The sequence below is a fragment of the Mrakia frigida genome, assembly GCF_051309035.1.
Source record: "Mrakia frigida strain ATCC 22029 unplaced genomic scaffold BDY24scaffold_21, whole genome shotgun sequence".
NCBI lineage: Eukaryota > Fungi > Basidiomycota > Tremellomycetes > Cystofilobasidiales > Mrakiaceae > Mrakia > Mrakia frigida.
Window position 1 is genome coordinate 337,731 of NW_027481260.1, and position 17,982 is coordinate 355,712.

General features: G+C 55.1%; 5 protein-coding genes across 5 annotated transcripts; 3 read left to right on the forward strand and 2 right to left on the reverse strand.

The window, feature by feature from the left end:
• Nucleotides 1–679: 679 nt before the first annotated feature.
• Nucleotides 680–4,519, reverse strand: BDY24DRAFT_112687 (uncharacterized protein). Its single transcript, XM_076635871.1, has 16 exons — nucleotides 4,324–4,519; nucleotides 4,138–4,259; nucleotides 4,012–4,039; nucleotides 3,810–3,899; nucleotides 3,644–3,687; nucleotides 3,496–3,546; nucleotides 3,322–3,383; nucleotides 3,192–3,232; nucleotides 3,096–3,117; nucleotides 2,798–2,968; nucleotides 2,602–2,670; nucleotides 2,441–2,525; nucleotides 2,270–2,350; nucleotides 2,146–2,166; nucleotides 1,932–2,055; nucleotides 680–1,668 (listed from the first exon to the last, which is right to left on the reverse strand). The coding sequence occupies exons 1-16, from the start codon at nucleotides 4,388–4,390 to the stop codon at nucleotides 1,034–1,036; spliced, it is 1,713 nt and encodes a 570-aa protein (XP_076495381.1). The 5' UTR covers nucleotides 4,391–4,519; the 3' UTR covers nucleotides 680–1,033.
• Nucleotides 4,520–4,919: 400 nt separating this feature from the next.
• BDY24DRAFT_112779 (uncharacterized protein) lies at nucleotides 4,920–7,490 on the forward strand. The gene is made up of 4 exons (XM_076635872.1): nucleotides 4,920–5,217; nucleotides 5,758–5,892; nucleotides 6,301–6,721; nucleotides 6,833–7,490. The coding sequence occupies exons 1-4, from the start codon at nucleotides 5,055–5,057 to the stop codon at nucleotides 7,446–7,448; spliced, it is 1,335 nt and encodes a 444-aa protein (XP_076495382.1). The 5' UTR covers nucleotides 4,920–5,054; the 3' UTR covers nucleotides 7,449–7,490.
• Nucleotides 7,491–9,620: 2,130 nt separating this feature from the next.
• BDY24DRAFT_393670 (amidohydrolase) lies at nucleotides 9,621–12,753 on the reverse strand. The gene is made up of 15 exons (XM_076641074.1): nucleotides 12,303–12,753; nucleotides 12,062–12,192; nucleotides 11,913–12,000; nucleotides 11,802–11,843; nucleotides 11,644–11,720; nucleotides 11,555–11,579; nucleotides 11,170–11,482; nucleotides 10,925–11,089; nucleotides 10,737–10,860; nucleotides 10,519–10,657; nucleotides 10,420–10,451; nucleotides 10,267–10,360; nucleotides 10,080–10,188; nucleotides 9,918–10,005; nucleotides 9,621–9,802 (listed from the first exon to the last, which is right to left on the reverse strand). Exons 1-15 carry the CDS (start codon nucleotides 12,688–12,690, stop codon nucleotides 9,662–9,664), a joined length of 1,956 nt encoding a protein of 651 aa, XP_076495383.1. The 5' UTR covers nucleotides 12,691–12,753; the 3' UTR covers nucleotides 9,621–9,661.
• Nucleotides 12,754–12,800: 47 nt separating this feature from the next.
• BDY24DRAFT_393672 (uncharacterized protein) lies at nucleotides 12,801–13,739 on the forward strand. The gene is made up of 4 exons (XM_076641075.1): nucleotides 12,801–13,223; nucleotides 13,301–13,432; nucleotides 13,520–13,624; nucleotides 13,713–13,739. The coding sequence occupies exons 1-2, from the start codon at nucleotides 12,815–12,817 to the stop codon at nucleotides 13,420–13,422; spliced, it is 531 nt and encodes a 176-aa protein (XP_076495384.1). The 5' UTR covers nucleotides 12,801–12,814; the 3' UTR covers nucleotides 13,423–13,432; nucleotides 13,520–13,624; nucleotides 13,713–13,739.
• A 787-nt stretch (nucleotides 13,740–14,526) lies between these two features.
• BDY24DRAFT_352931 (uncharacterized protein) lies at nucleotides 14,527–17,978 on the forward strand (the record flags this gene model as incomplete). The annotated part of the gene is made up of 17 exons (XM_076637745.1): nucleotides 14,527–14,539; nucleotides 14,616–14,775; nucleotides 14,885–14,905; nucleotides 15,047–15,157; nucleotides 15,248–15,264; nucleotides 15,333–15,472; nucleotides 15,549–15,678; nucleotides 15,749–15,810; nucleotides 15,895–15,982; nucleotides 16,061–16,194; nucleotides 16,239–16,401; nucleotides 16,466–16,519; nucleotides 16,605–16,844; nucleotides 16,925–17,315; nucleotides 17,410–17,533; nucleotides 17,618–17,716; nucleotides 17,807–17,978. Coding segments are annotated over 17 exons (2,084 nt in total), but the record flags the coding sequence as incomplete, so codon positions are not given.
• Between the last annotated feature and the right edge of the window lie 4 nt (nucleotides 17,979–17,982).

Here is a 17,982-nt window from a genome sequence, read left to right on the forward strand (position 1 = left end):
TGTTGAGTTGTTGGTGTTTATGCAAGGGAAAACGAAAGAGAAAAACGAAGACGAGAGAGTACAAAGGACGACGAAAGGAGAAAGCTTTTTTGCTGTTGAGAGAACCGAGAACGAAGAACGAAACGGGAGAGAGGAGAGAGAGGTTGTGCAAGAGAGAAGGGAGGAAAGAGGAAGTCTAGAAAGCAAGCACGAGTACAAAAAGAAGCAGGGAAACGAGGTTGAGGAGAAAGAGAGAGGGTTCGAAACGAAAACGAAACGAAGAACAAAGGGAGAACGAAGGAGGGGAGGGTACGACCAAGAAACAACGCGCCTGTTACTACTGTAGAGCGGAAACACGAAGGACTACTCCTATCGACTCCCCATCCCCTCACCAAACCCGCTCCTCCCACTCCCAACCTCCATCTTCCCCATCTCGCTCATCAACCCCCCCAAATCCTCCGCCTCGTCCCTACTGCTCGGAGGGGGTCTACTCCTACTCGAATCCCTCTCCCTCCCTGGCGCCGCGTTCCCATGCCTCATTCCCGCTCCGACCGCTCTCGCACTCGCCGAGATCAAAGGGTGAGGGACCTCGTTGGATCCGCTTGTTGGTGAGAGCAGGAGAGAGGGCGAGAGGTAAGTGGGTGAGGAAGGCGAAGGAGCGAGGTGGGAGAGGTTGTGAGAGGAGGTGGTGTTGGGGTGGCCGAAGGGGGCGTAGGAGGAGTTGAGGTTGGAGGGTGGTTGTTGTTGTTGAGGAAGGTTGTGGTAAGGATCCGAGTTGTTGATGTATCCAAGGTGCTGAGATTCGTAGGCTGTGGAGGTGGAGGAGGTTGCTGGGGAGGTGGTGTTGGAGTTATGTTGCGAAGAAAGATGGTTGATGGACGAGGAAGACATCGGTGGGGGTGTTGAAACGGCTCGTCGAGCGAAACTACTGCTTCCGCTCGACGAAGACGATCCTCCTCCCACTCCTCCACCCAACCCTGAACCCAACGTCGACCCAGCTCCAGACGAGAGTCTCAAATCTCCAACTCGTCCTCCTCCTGACCGTCCTCGAGCATCAACCGAAGGTCCTCGCATCGACACCCTCTCCCGCTCTCGATCTCGTTCGTCCGGTTCTGGGACTCCTCCGAAGACTCCTGAGCCACTGAGAGTACCGAGGACGCTTCTTTCCCTTGAGCGTGGTGGTGGGTAAGGTGGTGTACCAGGAGGAGTTCCATCGGACCTTCCAGACCCCAACGCTCGAGCTTCCGTTCCTCGTCCACGAACGACGTCGAATCCGCCTCCGTTCATCTGCTGCTGCTGGTGATGTGATTCGCTGGCCGACGAAGCTCCTCCTCCCAACGGAGGACCAATCGAGAAGTCGAGACCGAGCCCTTGGGACTGAGCGTAAAGCTGGGACGGGTGATGAGGGTTGACCTTGGGTGAGGTCTGAGGCGAGAAGACGGGTGGACGCGCGGGAGAGGAAGTCGTCCACTGTTGACGACGAGGACCTCCTGAGGCCGAGACGGATCGAGAAGAGGAAGCGCTGTGGGAGGGGGGGAGTTGCGGGATGGAAGGAGTGAGGCTGGAAGGGAGGAGAGGAGGAACTGGACCTCCTCCGTTGGGGAGGCCACCGTTGTTGGGATCCTGCTGCTGGAGGTAAGAGTTGTGATGCGGAGGAGAGAGTCGATCGACGGGGCCTCCCATGTGTTGCTGGAGGAAGAGAAGAAGAATGAAGATCAGCTTCGGGATTGGTTGCGTTGAGAAAGAATGCAACGAACGCGGTATCCACCACCGAACGCGTAAGGACTTCGCCCCGTCCCGTTGTGTCTCCCCGGAGGAGATTTCGACCTCGGAGCCCTCACCAGATCCTCGTCTCGCTCTTCTGTGGCGCGACCACGAAAAAAGGAAGGTCTCTGATCAGCAACTGCTCACTCGAAGTCGAGTCGAGGGAAGAAGTGAGAAAGGAGGCGAACCTTCACAAAGCTGAGCCAAAGCCGTCACAGCTCGTTCCGGACGACCTGTGAGGATCCTCGAAGCTCGCATGAACTCTCCTCGGATGGTGTAGAGTCCGTCTTTGGTGACTGTTCGAGCGACGTTCTGGAGAGACGAAAAGAAAGGGAAGGAGACGAGACGAAGTCAGAACGGGAGACGCGTCGAAGAGGAAGTGAAGAGGAGGTGAGAACGAACGTAGGAGGTCTCGAAGGGATCCTGATGAGAAAAGTTGTCAGCTTACGAACTCTCGAAGCAGCCCGACAGTCGCAGAAAGACGAAAGCAGCCGCGGCTGGAAGTGAAGGAACGAGAGCGACTCACCTCGATACAAAGCCTATTCCGATCCCTAGCCATCTCGTTGATCCCACCCACATCGCTATCCGTCGTCCACTGTTTCGACTCCTGTAGTCCACCCAATCGAAGAAAAACGACAACCTCGGTCGGCACCTGCTCGCAGTCGAACGGAAACCGCGACGGAGAGAGACGACGAACCTTGGTCAACAATCCAGCTCGTATCGAGACAACGTCCGTGTTGAAGGCAAAGATGTTGCAGTAGAATCGGAAGAAGTCGATCAACCTGTACGTGCGGGTAGGAGGAAGTGGTGAGTTTTGAAGGAGACGAGACGAAGAGGGAGCGAGAGAAAGAGACGAACAGTTCTCCCACGCTCTGGAGATTCGACGAGCTCCATCCCTTCCGGAGAGATTCAGTGTCGTCGAAGAACCTAATCCCGACCAGCCAGACAGACGGAGCAAACGCGTCCAACAAATCAAAGTCAGCTCTGGTCTGGTCGAACCCCTTCCTGCCAGCTCGTCCTGAACGAGAGGACGTGAACGCAAAGGCCAACTCACCAGATATCATGCCCATCCAACTCCATGTCCTCCTTCGCTACCGGTCTCGTCGGTGGAATCCTCTGAAGGTTCGGAAGGACAGGTGGAGATTGGATGTGAATGAGGAAGAAGAGGACGAGGAGGGTGTAGCCGTAAGAGGAGAGGGTTCCTCGGTAGGGAGAGTTGATTTTTCTGGAGATGGCGAAGTGAAGAGGTGGAAAGTGTCAGTATCGAGCTATGTGAAGAGTGATAGGTGGAGTAGGGAGGGAGGAGAAGAGCTGAGAGAGCGATGTGGTGGTGGGAAGGAAGTTGAGCTGACCTTCGTTTCGACCAGACTTTCACTGGGGAGAGAAGAGGGTGGTCAGCTTCCAGCTATCATCAAGAGCGAGCGATGAGGAAGATGATGAGTACTCACGGAACAGAACCATCGTCCTAACTCTCGCAGGGTCCACCGTCCTATGAACCCAAGAAATCCGACCTCAACAACCGAATCAGCGTCACGTCTCTCTGTACCCTTCTCCGCCTCGAGGAACCATCCCACTCACGCGTAGGTCAACAACAGCCTCGTGTTCTCCAACGCTAAACGGTTCTCGAATCCAATATCGCACTGTTGGAACGCAGAAGCAAGGGAGGGAAGGAGGAGGTCGAGGTCAGCTTTTCGAATCTCCTTCCGAGGTGACCGTCGAGCTCAACGGAGCTGGGAGGAGTGATGGACGAACAGCGATTCCGAAGGGGAGTCCTGGTGATGGTGCTAGAGAGAGTTTGATGATCTGGGAGGTCGAGAGGGAAGGAGGAGAGGAAGGAGTGGTCGTGAGCTTGAGCTGATGGGTGAGTTGAGAGGAGAGGGTCGAAAGGCGAGGAACGAACGGGGACGTAGGCTTTTGGGAGAGCTTTGACGGCAAAGTTGGTTTCTGTAGAGGGAGAGGAAGGAGTGAACGGGTTCAATTTGAGCTTGAGAAGACGAGGGATGGCCTGAAAGGCGAGAGGGAGGGGAGGAAGAAAGGTCGACGTGGGAGGAGGGTTTGGGACTGACCTCGTTCCAGAAGACTTCCGATCAAGGTGACGAGCTCTGCAGCTGCTGGACGAGGTTCCTCTCCTTCGAGAAGGACGCAGAGATCCATGTCTGAGGAAGAAGAGAGAGAGAGAGAGAGAGAGAGAGAGGATCAGGTTATGAGGACGGTGATGGGCGAAAGGACAGGGGGGGGAAGGGAGGGAAGGAAGGAGAGCGAGCTCACCACTGTTGCGAAGAGAGAAGCCATTCGCCTGGAGAGGGAAAGCGAAAAGAGCAGGAATTGATACGATCAGCTAATCTGAAGTATAACTGTATGCGTGCTAGATTGACTTGAAAGAATGAAGCTTACTGTACTACCGAACCTGAGGAGACGACAGTTTGGCTCGACGGTCCTGACGAGACGTTCGAGCAACGTCCTCACTTGAGATTTGAGAGCAAGTTCTTCAGGAGTAGGAAGAAGAGGGAGGATGACTGCACAGAGGATTGAAAAAGATCAGTTTCCGAAGTGAGAGAGAGATGAGCTTGTTGAACTTGCAGTGGAAAAGGGCCTCCGAGAGCTCTTGAAGGTATAGCTGCCTCTGTTGGTGCTGCTGCTGAGACATGGTCCAAGAAAATCCTGCTCGTCGCGTAGGCGAGACCGAAGGAGAAGAGAAGAGAAGAGGTAGGGTCGAAGAGAGGGATGCGAACGAGCTCAGAGGGAGGAGGGAGAGGGAGGGTTGTTGGCGTTGGAGGGAAGGAGGAGAGAAGCTCAAGGGAAGAAACTAAAACGAGAGAAGCCCGGAGTAAAGAGCTTCCTGGGACCTTCGATCTTCACCTGAGAGCTCAAAACTTCTCAAGGAGTCAGTTCAGAGTTGAAATTCGAGCCTGGTGCAATTTTTACTCCGAAAATAGGTCCAGGGAAAGAAGAGATGAAGCCTCTTGCTCGGTCGTCGTCCGGCTCGCACACGCGACCTCTCGTCCTCTTTTCTGCCTCGATTTCTAAGATTTTTGAGACGACTAAGTTGGAAGATATACTCTCACGAGTCCTCTCTATATTAAAGGTCGTCATCACCCGATCCGACTCCCTTTCGATTCTAAATTTTTAATCCCGAAACTCGTCCTCTCCTCATCCGCCCTCCTCTTTCTTCTCCCAAACCCCTTCCATCCCCAAACCCTCTCGTTTCGAGTCACCCCTTTCCCCTTCTCCCTTCTTCTCACACGCCCTCCCTTCCCTTCTCTATACACACGCCCATCTCTCCTCGCTTCCACTCCCTCCCCGGCTCGCACATGTCTTCTCCTATCGACGAGCTTTCGGTTCTCCGGAAGAAGTACTCTGGTCACCTCGACACTCTCAAATCCATCTTCCCTTCCTGGGAGGAAGACGATCTTCTCCTCGTTCTCGACGAGGTTAAGGGTTCCATCGATCAGGCCGCTACAAACATCTCCGAGGGTAAGTTCCACAGCGGTCTCTTCTTCTTCGTTTTGTTCTTCCTTCCTTCCTCCTCGAGGTCGTGTGGCCCGTCTTGAAGCTCGTTTCAATGGCTTTGAAGCTGGAGAAGAGTAGAGAGACGGTGGTGAATACGTGGCCTGAGGCGCAGAGTTGCCTCAGAGGGTATAGAGGGCAGGAGGGCAGGTCGTTTGGCTCGAAGGAAGGCGAGCGAACGATGGCGAGGGTCGAGAAGCGTGAGAGAGAGAGAGCGGCGCTGGCGGTCTCTTGCCGCAAAGCAGGGAGACCAAACATATATACTCTCCCTCGTGCATCTCGCCCACCTCTTTCTATACATCCTCTCTGCTAGCCACTCCAGCTTGAGGAAGCTGGGGTGGAAGGAGGCAGAGAGCTCTCCATTCGCCATCGCGCTCTTCTCTTCCCACCTCCTTCATCTCCTTCCTTTCCTTCCTTCCTCCTCGTTCATCAACCACACCCTCTCCTCGCTCTCAAACCCTTCCTCGCGGCAGTCACTAATCTTTACTTTTGATTTCGCTCTACCAGGACACGCTACCCAGTTCGCCTTTTCGACCAAGAAGAAGGAGAAGAAGGTTCCTACCGGTCCCAAGGCTGGAGAGGCTTCGTTCGAACGAGGGGCTGATGGTTTCCGAGGACGTGGAGGTCGAGGTCGTGGCGTTTGTGAGTAATCAAGTCTTCTTTCGTATACATCGAGGAGGAGCGCTGTTTGAGCTCGTTCGAGGGAAGGGGGAGGGGAGAACAAGGGAAGGGAAGCGAGATGGCGAAACTCAGCGGTAGCTTCCTTCCCTTGACCTGTTTTTTCTCTGAGCTGCCACAAAGCTCGGAGAGGAAAAGGGAGGCTGGGATCGTACTCGGGGTGTCTGGATGGCTTAGAGCGGAGTCGGAGAAGTTGACTTTTTATCATCTGGAAGGAAGGAAGTCGAGCCCAAGTCCCAGCTTCGAGCTCGACCACTTTTTTCGACTGAGTCGCGATCCGTTCCAGCCCTGTTTCAACCTCACGTCCTCTTCTTCCTTCTTCTCAGCTCACTGACTCTCCCTTTCTCTCTCCTCACTCTGCTCCCTCTACAGCCGACTCCTTCCGAGGTGGACGAGGATCAGCTCGAGGAGCTTTCCGAGGCGCTCCCCGTGGGCTTCCTCGAGCTCTCGGCGTCTCGAACGGTCACCTCCCAGCTACTCCTACCTCAGCTCCCGAGTCCTCCACTTCGTCTCCCGCCGCTCTCGCTTCAAAGTCCAGCTGGGCTGATCAGGTCGAGGATGCCGAGTCGTCCGCTGCTGCTCCCGCCGTCGCTGAGGGCTCAGCCGACGCTGGAGGATGGGATCTTCCCGCTTCGTCGACTCCTGCCGCCGCTCCCGTCGCTGAGGAGAAGAAGGTCGAGGAGAAGAAGCCTGTTACGAACGGAGCTTCGGCTGCTGCGAAGGGAAAGGCTCCCGTTAGGTCGTCGGGTGTGATCCCTCAGGGATCGAAGATGAGTTGGGCTCAGATCGCCAGGTGAGCTTTTCCCTTCCCTTCCTTCCTTCGAGCTGCTCGTTGAGCCCCTTCCTGTCCTCTTCTTCATGGCTGATTCTCTCTTCTCCTTCTCGTTCCCACTCTCTCTTCCAGGCCTCAGGAGAAGCCCAAGCCCGTCCCTGCTCCCGTTCCCGCTCCCGTCGTCGTCGCTCCCACTCCCGCTCCCATTCCCTCCCCTCCTGCCGCTCCCGTCGTCGCCGAAGAGCCTACTCCTTCCCCTACCTACGATCCCGCTCCCACCGACAACCAGGCTCCCTCTTGGGAGGACGAGGCCGTCACCTCGGCTCCTCAGCCTCCTACCCACGACACTTGGGGATCCATCCCTTCCGCCGTCGAGGCCACCCCCGCCGAGCCCGAGCAGACCTGGGAGCAGACTTCTGAGGTCGTCGAGCCCGTTTGGGAGCAGCCCGTCGAGGAGCAGCAGCAGGTTCCTGAGCCCGAGGTCGCTCAGCCTCAGCAGCAGGAGCAGTACTCGCAGGCTCCTCCTCCCGGATTCGGAGCTCTCTCGAACGAGACCGCTAAGGCTCCCGCTTCCCCAGCTGGACGGTCGGCAGCCATCAACAGGAACGCATCGAGGTTCAAGCAGGTCGGAGATCAGGCCGTCATCATGCCTGGAGGAGCTCAGGAGTTCGGTCGAGTCGGTATGCAGTTCGGATCGTTGAGCCTCGGAGGAGACGGAGAGTTCAACAACGAGCCTGAGCCTTCGTGAGTTTCGTTTCGACTTTCTTCTCCTCCGTTCGAACCTTCTTTGAGCTCAGAGCTGATCTGTCTCGTTCTTCTGTCGCTCTTCTTCTATCTAGTCACGCCCAGGAGCAGTACGCTCCCGAGCCCATCCAATCCGCTCCTGAGCCCATCGCCGCTCCCGAGCCCGTCCAGTACCAACCCCAAGCCCAACACATCGAGTCCCCTACCCAGGCTCAAGCTCCTCCTTCCTCCCAGCTCAACCCTTCGAGCTTCTACCAGCAAAACCAGCAGCAGCAGGCTCCCGCTCCCGCCGCCGTCGCCGCCGTCTCTCCTCAACCCCTCCACCAGCAGCAGCATCACCAGTACCAGCAGCAGGCCGCCGCTCCCGTCGCCGAGGCTCAGCAGTCTTACTCCCACCCCGCCGCCGGAGCCCTCTCTCCCCAGGGAGCTTACTTCCGACAGGAGGCTCTCGCTCCTTCGCCTTACTACGGACAGCAGCACCAGCAGACCCAGGGAGCTCCTCCCGCTCTCGCTCAGCCTCAGCACCAGCAGCAGCCTCAGGAGGCTCACTCTCAGTACGCTTCGCCGTTCGGAAACCTTGGAGGAAACCTTGGTGGATACCCCAACGAGTTCTCGAACTACGGAGGACAGGATCGAGTGAGTCTCGTTCTCTTCGTTTCGTTTTCGTTTGTTTCTCGTTCGTCTCGTCCCCGAAAAACTCGAAACTGACTTCCCTTCTTTCTTCTCGTCCTTCTTGCAGTCCGGATTCTACGACCCTTACTCGGCTTTCAACCAGCGAGGAGAGCAGGCCGAGCCAGCTAAGACCGCTTCGACTCAGTCCGCCGCCACCCCTTCCAACGGACCTCAGGCTCCCGCTCAGGGTCAGCAAGCTCAGCAGGGAGCCGCCGCTCCTGGATACTACGGAGCCATGCCTCCTTACAACCCTTACTGGGCTCAGACCAACCGTGAGTTTCTTTCGTCGTTCTCGTCGCGTTCTTCGATTCGAGATTCGACGTTTCGTCTTTTTCGATTCTCCTTTCACTGACTGTTTTTATCTCCTTCTTCTTCCTTCTCTTCTCCAGCCTACTACTACGGTCAGACTCCCGGATGGGCTCAGCAGCAGCAGTGGGGACGACCCTACCCCGCTCAGCCTCCCGCTCCCGCTCCCGCTCCCACCGCCGCCGCTGCTTCGGCCGCTAAGGCTCCCGCCGCTCAGCAGCCCTCAGGACCCTACGGACACTTCTCCTCCTCAGGCTACGACGAGCCCGCTTCCCTTGGAGGCTACTCTGGAAACCAACTCGCCGGACAAGCTCTCTCGTCCCAGTACGGAGGAGGAGGGATCCACTCGTTCCTCGGAGGAGGAGCCTCTTCCCCTCAGCCTCAGGCCCAGGCTCAGCAGGCTCAACGACCTGGACAGACTTCTCCCGAGACTTCGTTCAAGGGCTACAACACCAACAACGCCGCCGCGGAGAAGGCCTCGTCCGCTCAGGTCGCTCCTCAGGGTCAGCAGCAGCCTCAGGCGAGGGTCGGATCGTCGGCTTCCCAGCACCAGCAGCAGCAGCCTAGCTACTCGGGATCGTACGGTCAGGCGTCCAGGTACCCTCAGCAGCAGCAGCAGGGACAGCAGGTCGGTCAGCAGGCTCCTCCCACCGGATACCCTCAGCAGCAGCAGCAGGGAGGTCAGCAGCAGCAGGACCCTTACAACTACTACTCTCAGCAGCAGCAGAGCCAGCAGAGGGGTGGATACTGGCAGTAGATTTTAGCTAGCTAGTAGTTTTTTGTCGGAGTAGGTTGGCGAGTTAGGCGTTTCTATTTCTACTTCGCTTTGCTCAGTCTTTCCTTCCCTTCGTCTTTCAACCCCCCAAAAAGTCTCCATCTCGGCTCTTCCCCTCCCCCACTTCTATATCGTTTATTTCTCCTTCCAGTCTTTTACCACTTTCTCGTCCGTCTCGTTTTTTGCGTCCTTTTGCATGACTCCATTTTCTCTTCGTCTCAAAAAACACAATCACCTCTCCTTCCGCTCCTGTTTGTTTCCTTCTCGTTCGCTCGCTCGCTTTTTGAACCGACCTCCTTCGTGTAGGCTTAAGGATCACCTTTTCTCAAAAGAAATCCCACGAGAGAGGGTGGAAAGGGAAAGGGAAAGCAGAAGGAGGAGAAGACGACCTTCGACGCGTCTCGAATTTCGCAACAAAGAAAGTACAACGAGAACGAGATGAGATAGTTAAACTGTGTACGCGTCTACCAAAGTGAACCGAAAACAGGTTGACCGTCGATGACGGTGAGAAGGACCTTCGCTTGAAGAATTTGGTCGGGAGCGACGAGGTTGATGTCTCGATCCCAGACGACGTAGTCGGCTCGTTTCCCTGGTACGAGGGAGCCCTGGGAACGCGGAGCCGATGATCAAACAGTAGGAGAAGAGAAGATTTGGGTCAGTTAGGTGTTTGAGGGGCGAGAAAGGGAGAGAAGAGAGAAGAGAGAAAGAAAGACGACAAACGGTGATGTTCTCGGAGAACGAAGCGTAAGCGGCATCGAGGGTCATTCCTTTGAGAGTTTGAGCTCGAGTGAGGCGTTCGTCGGGGTACCTAATTAAAAGCGCGAAGCCAAGGATCGAGTCAGCACGTGTAGAAACGAGAGAAGAAGAGAGGAGAGTACTGACCATCCTCCCTTTCCATGAGGCGAGCCCCCGCTCTCGTCCAGCCGAGAGACAGCAGCGTAGAACCCTTTGAGAGGGTCGGCGGACTCGATGGGGAAGTCGCTTCCTAGAGCTGCAAATTTGGAAAGAAGGGAGAAGAGATCGGATGAGAAGACGGCGACGAGGAAAGGAGGGTGAGACGAAGACGAACCGATTCGACCTCCCTTCTGCAGAACGGTTTGCCACGCATAGGCAGTCTTGATACGGTCGGAACCAATCTTGGTTTCGGCATAGCTCATGTCGGACTGAAGGGAAGGTCGAAGTCAGTAAGGGGATTCGGTCGAGGGGAGACGAGAGAACGAACGGTTGCGTGAGTTGGTTGATACGAAGCAATGACTGATAAAGAGGAGCAAAAAGTGTGAGCTATGTGAACTCAAGAGAATAATCGACGTGGTGGACTCACCTCCAAGATCGACGACTCTTTGAAGGTCGTCGGGAGTGAGGATCTGAGCGTGTTCGAGACGAGGTCGAACTGCGTCAGGAGACGCGGCGAATCCGTCGAGAACAGCGTTGTTGGCTCGATCTCCGATGGCGTGGACATTCTGGAGAGAAAGAAGGGTAAGAATAGGAGTCAGGAACCGAGATCAAGATTGAAAGGAGAGAAACGAAGGTGAAACGAACCACCTGCCATCCCGCTTCGACCCAGTCGGCGATCAAAGGTGGGAAACGCTCTTCTGGAGCGAGCATGATCCCCTTCCATCCATCCGATCGATCAGAGTACGGTTCTATCATAGCAGCGCCCCAACTGAGAGCGAGTAGGCAAGGAATCAGCTTGAGTCGACGCTCGAGCTTCGACACGACGAACTCACCTTCCAAGAGCACCATCGGCGACGAGCTTGACCGAGCGAAGTACAAGACGGCCATCGTACTTCTCCCAGGGAATCTGAGACTGCTTCGCACCGCAGAAGAGGGAGCGATCGGGACAAGCGAGCATGAGGTAGATACGTAGAGGGAGGCTCGAAGACGCGGCGACTCTGCAAAGAAAAGAGAGAGAATGAGACGGCACCTTCAGTCTCAGGTAGGAATCGACAGAATGTTGAAAAAACAGGCTCACTTCTGGAAGAACTCGATGTCCTCAGGAGGCACACCGGCGTCGTGAACCCCAACTAAGCCTCTCCTCAGTCCCTCTCGCATGGTCTTCTTCAAGAATCCCAGCGTCTCCGCCTCCGTTCTCGACGGACGAGCAGCCTCTACCAAGTTCATGGCGTTGTCGACGAAGATACCAGTGGGAAGTCCAGTGATAGGATCTCGAACGATCTCTCCTCCGGGGATCGAAGTTGGAAGAGGCGACATAAGTTCGAGGATGGCTTTCGAGACCCAAAGGGCGTGTCCGTCGACTCGAGTGAGAGCGATTGGCAGTCCAGCGACTATCAAGAAGGTAAAGGAAACGAAGATCAGAAATGCGGCAGGCAGAAAAGAGGAAGAGAAAGAGGACCAACGCGTCGGCTCAGCTGAGAGATCGGCCTGTAGAACGGTCAAAGTAGAAGTGAGCTTGATACGAGAACGGAGATGGAAGCTAAGAACTCACGGCTGTGGGGAACTCTTTGACCTCCCAGACGTTCTGATCCCATCCCATTCCCTCGACCCACCGTTTGTCGTGGGAGCCTGGTCGAAGCAGAAGCGGCGGAGGGATCAGCTTCCTTCGCTCGTGCTCCGGGCTCATCGAGGGAAAGAAGAGAGACGTACATCCTTGCTTGAGAATGAAAGTTTTCAGACGATCGACGACGTCTGGTAGAGAACAGAAGGAAGGTCAGTCAGTCAAAGAGGGAAGCGCAAAGAGAGTTGTCGAACACGCACCTTGGCTCGATGAAGCTCCAACGAGGTTGACAGAACTCTTCCAATGACCATACTCTAGAATGTGTCCATGTGAATCGTGCAGCCCAGGCTAAGAAGCAGAGGAGAGGTCAGTCCGCGTTCTCGAGGGATGGGCTGAAGGGAGGACGAACGGTGATGGCTGAGTTCGCTGGTAGGAAGTGGATTTTGATGCCCGCTTTGGCTGCTGAGAGAGGAATCTGAGCTGAAGGGGAGCTTGGGGGTCCTAGGGTATCGAGATCTCCGTATCTTGACCGAACGTGAGCTGAAGAGAGGGCAGAGATGAAGAGAACGGTGAGCTCAATCTACATACCTTCCTTCTCGTGTGACCTCCTCCCTCTCTTTGCTTGAAGTAGGTAGGGAGCGGGTACGAACCTAAGCTCCCAGTATCTAGAACCTCTTTCCCCTTGACTACTAAACACTCCACAGTCTCCTCGCCCTCTTGGTCAACCGTCCAGATCGACTTGATCCCTTCTCCTCCTCGAGCTGAGCAGACGGCGTAGCTCTCGTCCAGTTTCCCTACTAACCACTCTCCCTCCTCGTCCGAGAACTTCTGAATCCGAGAAGACGATCCTTGAGCTTTGAGAGCGATGAAAACGACGAGGATGACGACCGCTGTGGAGATCAAGCGAAGGCGGGCGGACATGAGGTGGGAGGAGGAGCGTCGAGGAGGAGGAGGAATCGAGGGGTCCGAGGAAGCAGCGAGTTTGGCTTGAGATTTTCCCAGCTTGGCGGTCCGTCTACGAAGAGTGGCAGCTTGCATTCCAGGGGGGAACGAGGAGCAGAAAAGTAGCTGAAATCGCCGTTGAGGAGGAAAGGAGGAAGGCGCTCACTTGGTCGAGCTCGACTTCCTTCCTTCCTCTTTACCCCCAACGACCAGCAACGAAATGGCTTTCGCCTTCCTCCCCTCCTCCCTCTTCGCTATAGCAGCCGTCTCTCTCCCTCACATTGCTCTCGCACACTACTTTGGGTTCTCTCTTAGTCTAGGCACGATCCCGGAACCTCTTCTCTCCCTCCTCCTTCTCGCCCTCATCTCCTCCTTCACCCTCGTCTTCCTCAAACCCATCGTTCTAGATCTCGCCATCTCTTCCTCCCCTACCTCAAAAACTCGCAGCGTTGCCTCTTGGGCCTCCAGCAACGTTCAATGGATCGCTTTCGCCCTTCTTTGGCACGAGATCCTCGGACAGCGTTGGCCTTGCCCTCGAGATCGTTCGCCAGAGTACCACCAGGAGCTCATTTGGAACTGGAGACTCGGATCCGGAGAGTTTGCTGTTGTTGCCTTTGTCATTCTTAACCGTGAGTGTACCAGAAAAGGGTTAAGAAGGGAAGGAAGGAGCTCGAGCTCACCTCCTCTCCCTTTGTTCGCTTTGAAGTTTACCACGGAGGTTCGTACCCATCGAATCCTTCGACCGACCCAGCGAACGTATCGGTACCATCTCCGCAGCCTGAGAAGACGGAGGAGCCTGCTGTAGAGGTCGAGACGGCGAAGGAGTGAGCAAGAGGAGGTGAGCTTCGTCCTTCTTCTGCTTCCCTCCTTCAACGCGTCTTGCTGACTCTCGAGTTCTTCTTGCTCCTCTCTGGTACTCGCGAAGACAAGGCTAGATCTTACTTGAAGAAGGCGAGTGTCATCTTCTCACTCATTTTATCGATGGTTTTCGTTGCAAGAAAAGGGAGCGGAGGAGTGAGAACGCGAACAGGTCGGTCATGAAAAGATGTTCCCTTTTCGACGAGTTCGACGGACTCTGAGGCTGATCTTGCTCGCTTCTTCTTTGGTATCTTCTCAAGCAGATGTCTGCGTTGTGGGACTGAGTCGCTGGGCTGAGGAGTCATCTTTTTTCTACTTCTCTCTCGTCTCAGTTCCAAGTTGCCTCGAGGCTGACCTTCGCTTCTTTTCGGTTCGACGCAGACTACTTCGTGCGCCGAAACCGAAGCAAGAAGGCCGCTTGGAAAGCTCTCACCGCCGATGAAAAGCTGCATTACGCTCGGGAGATCTCTTCTACCGCTGGAAACAAGTCGTTGATGTTCGAGTTGAAGCATTAGGTCTGTACTCTTCGATTCAATCTTCTTCCTTCTTTCCAACAATCGCTCTCAAGCTGCAGACTCAAAGCGAACCGATTTCGAAGATCGTGCGATAGGTGTCCTATAAAATATCGAAAGAAGGCAAGGAACAGGGAGGGAACTGGGGTCAGCTACGAAAAGCACGGAAGTCGCGTCGGAACGAGTCGAAGGAGAACAAAACGAAACCTTTTGCCCCAGGCGCTTGAAGAGCTTTTTTCGTTTCGGCAGCGGACCGATTCGGGGCTCGGCTACCAACGATGATGCTAGCAAACCAGCCCTGCTCTAAGAACGAATCTCTTGAGGCGAGGGCGAAGGCTGGACACGAGCCTACGTCTGAAAGATGAGCTTGATTTCGGAGTCAATTGATGAGGTTCAGAAACTGGAAAATCGTCCAAGTTACCTAGATGATAGTTCGAGTGTACGAACGATGAGATCGTGTTTGTCTTCTCTGCAAACCGACCACTTGGTCGTTATGGAAACGGCTCTGGCTCTTCGACCTCACCTTTCTGCTCTCCTTCCTTCCCTCTCTCTCCCCAACCCACCATGCCACCAAAGTGAGACTTCTCCTCCTCTCTCGTTCGATCTATGCCCCGTCTTTGTCTCTGACTTGTTTTCCTCTCGCCTTTGCAGGAAGGAGAAAGTTTTGACCAAAGTCCAACAGAAGGCGGCTGAGAAGGCGAGGAAGAAGGCAGCTCAGGAGAAGAAGGTTACCAAGAAGGAGACCAAGCAGGCTAAAGGGAAAGGAAAAGGAAAGGCTGACGAGGAGGATTTGGAGGCTATCTTGGAATCGGTGAGTTTTGGGGAGCTCAAGAGGGGAGGAGGGCAGGAGATGAGGGACGGAGGGGGCTCGAAGGCGAGAGAGCTAATTCGACTCGTTGCTTTGGTTGTCCCGTATATAGTTCCAACGAGATTGGGAGACGGTGAGTGCTCGGATTTTTGGTTCGCAGGCTGACGAGAGATCGGAGCTGGGAGCGTCGGCAGGCCAGAGGTCGAAGGCACAAAGGAACGAAAGAGTCGAGCTCATCAAAATCCCTCCTTCCTCTCGCTTTTCTCCTTCTCAGCAACACAAAGTCACCGAGGAGATCAGCACAGGTCCTCCATCTCGTAGAGCCAACGCCACTCTCGTCGCCTGTCCGACCGGAAACTACCTTTGGTGTATAGGAGGAGAATACGTGAGCTCGACCTCTTTCCCTTCCCTCCCTCCCTCTCCTCAACTTCGACCAACTCAGAACTGATATCTGCCCTTCCTTTTCCATCTTCAGTTCGATGGTGACAAGGCGTGAGCTCCATCGTTCCCAATCTCGTTCCCTTTCTTTCGCTGACTCTTCCTCTCCTCTCGTTGTCCAGTGCTTTCTACAACGACGTCTACCGTTACAACCCAGACAAGGACGAATGGAGACGTTTCGTATCCCCAAACTGTCCTGGACCTAGAAGTGCTCATGCATGTGTTACTTCACCGGCTGGTGGAGGAAAGATCTACATTTTCGGTGAGTTGTCGATCGACTTTTCCCTCGTCGCTCCTTTTCCATCTCGCTAACCTCTCTCTCGTTTCTCTTCCCGTAGGTGGAGAGTACGCTTCGCCAAAGCAGACGACCTTCCATCACTTCCGAGACTTCTGGGAGTTCGACGTCACCACTCACGCTTGGGAGCGACTTGAAACGAAAGTTAAGCCTTCCCCCCGAAGCGGTTGTCGGTTCGTCTTTCCGAGCTCTGTTACGTCCGCTGGAGTTCAGAGCTGATCAAGGCTGTGCTGTATCCTTCAGAATGGCTATGTGGAAGCAGTGGATCGTCCTGTTCGGAGGATTCTACGATTTGGGAGTCAGGAGTACGTTTCAGATTCGTCTCCCGTTTCGACGCGTCCCTCGTCGATCTTCTCGAGCTGACTTTCTCCTCCTTCGTTCTCCTTCAGCCAACTACCTCGATGATCTGTGGGTTTTCGATACTCAGGAGTATAAGTGGAAACAAGTCGAGTTCCCTCTGAACTTCCAGAAGCCTTCGTTCGTCCCTCTCCCCGTTCTTCTTCCTCGTTCAAACTCCTCTCTGACCGACTCGACCTCCCTTCCCGCTCTCACCAGTGCTCGATCTGGGTTCTCGCTTCTTCCCTGTCCCGAAGGAGTTGTGCTTCACGGAGGATATGTCAAGCGATTCGAGAAAGGGAAGCGAGCGAAGGGTGTCGCTCTCGATGATACCTGGCTGCTTCGGTTCGTTGGTCTTCCTTCCCGACTCCTTCTTTCGTCCCGATCCATTTTCGAGCTGAGAGCCCACTCTCGACTTCATTTGACAGAATGGACGCTACGGATATGACGAAGTGGAAGTGGGAGAAGCGTCGTCGAGTCGGCTACCCTCCGTCTACTCGTTCTGGCTGCTCCATGACCCATTGGCCTGCGAAAGGGATGGGAGTTTGTTTCGGAGGAGTGTGAGTCTTCTTTCCTGTTTTTTAATCACGTACGGTTACTGAACTCTTCCTCTTTCGACTACAGATTCGACGACGACCGAGACGAGGAGTCGCTCGATTCGATCTTCTACCAGGACGCGTTCGTCCCGCTTTCCTTCCTCGCAGACGCGTCTTGAGAGGTTTACAAGTGCTGACCTTCTCCTTTGGCTCTTCTTGAACTGCAGATACGCCTACACCCTCGCTCATCCCGGTCGATGGATCTCGCTCAACCTCAAGAAGAAGAAGAAGATGGGAGGAGGAAGGAGGAAGCCGAAGGTCATCCAAGCTGCTCCGAGGGGAGAGGAGGACGACGATGAGGAGTATGGGAGTGGAGACGAGCAGGAACAGCAGGTGGAGGTCGCTGCTCCCGTCTACGTCGAGGAGGACGATCCTGATGATCCTCAGAAGACGGTTCCTCTCACGAGGTGAGTCCTCGCTTTCCTCGTTCTGTCTCGTCTCGTCGCACCGACGCTGAAGCTCTTTTCTTCCTTCCTTCTCCGTTCAGGTACAACACCATGCTCGCCATTCTCAAGAACACCCTCTACGTTTACGGAGGAATCTTCGAATCCAAAGAACGAGAGTACACGCTCGACGACTTCTACTCCCTCCCTCTCGACAAACTCGATCGCTTCGTCTGCCTCAAGGCCTCGGGTCTCGAGGACGAAGCCTGGCTCGAGAGTGACGAGGAGGAAGGAAGCAGTAGCTCAGACGATGGGGACGAGGATGAAGGAAGTCGGAGAGGTGGAGATGAGGGTGCGGAGGGAGGAGAGGGAGAGGGAGTCGAGTACGTTGCGGAGGAGGAGGAGCCTGAGGAGGAGGAAGTTCTGGGAGAGGAAGGGTACATCATCGAGGAGTTGGAGGATGGACAGGTGCTGGTTATGACTCCTGCTGAGAGGGTGAGTCCTTCGCAGCCCCTTCTTTTTTCGAATCGAGTTTGCGAGACGCGTCGCTGACTTGGCCTCTTTCCTTCGTTTCTTCTCCTTGTTCCAGGACGCTCTTCGACTCCAAGCTACCACCTTCATGGGAGTCTCTAAGGACACTACTCGGTCGCTGGAGGATACACTCAGCACGCCTCTGCCCGGGGAGAAGCTCAGGGACTTCTACGAGCGATCTCGTTCGTCTTCTCCTCTCCTCCCCCCCTTTCGTTCTCGTTCTCGAGGCTAATTGTCTTCGTTTCTTCGTTTTCTCTCTCTCGCAGGTGAATACTGGGCTCAACGAGCTCACGCCGTCACCCACTCGGACAACAAAGGGAAGATGCTTCGAAGGGACGGGTTCTCTCTCGCCGAGCAGAAATATCGTTCGTCCTCGCTCTCGCCCTTGCCCATTCTTTCCTCTCCAAGCTGACTCTGACTCTTTATTCTGCTCCTTGACGTTCCGTCACTCTCAGTGACCTACAAGCCCATCCTGGACGAGATCGAGCGGATCCAAGCCGAGGCGGGACTGGAAGCGGAGGACATGAAGAAGGGAGGTGTGGGTGCTGCTGGAATGGGAGCTGTTGGGGAGGGGTCGAGGAATCGAAGATAGGTTGGGTTGATCTATGGATTTCGGATATCTTTGAATCTT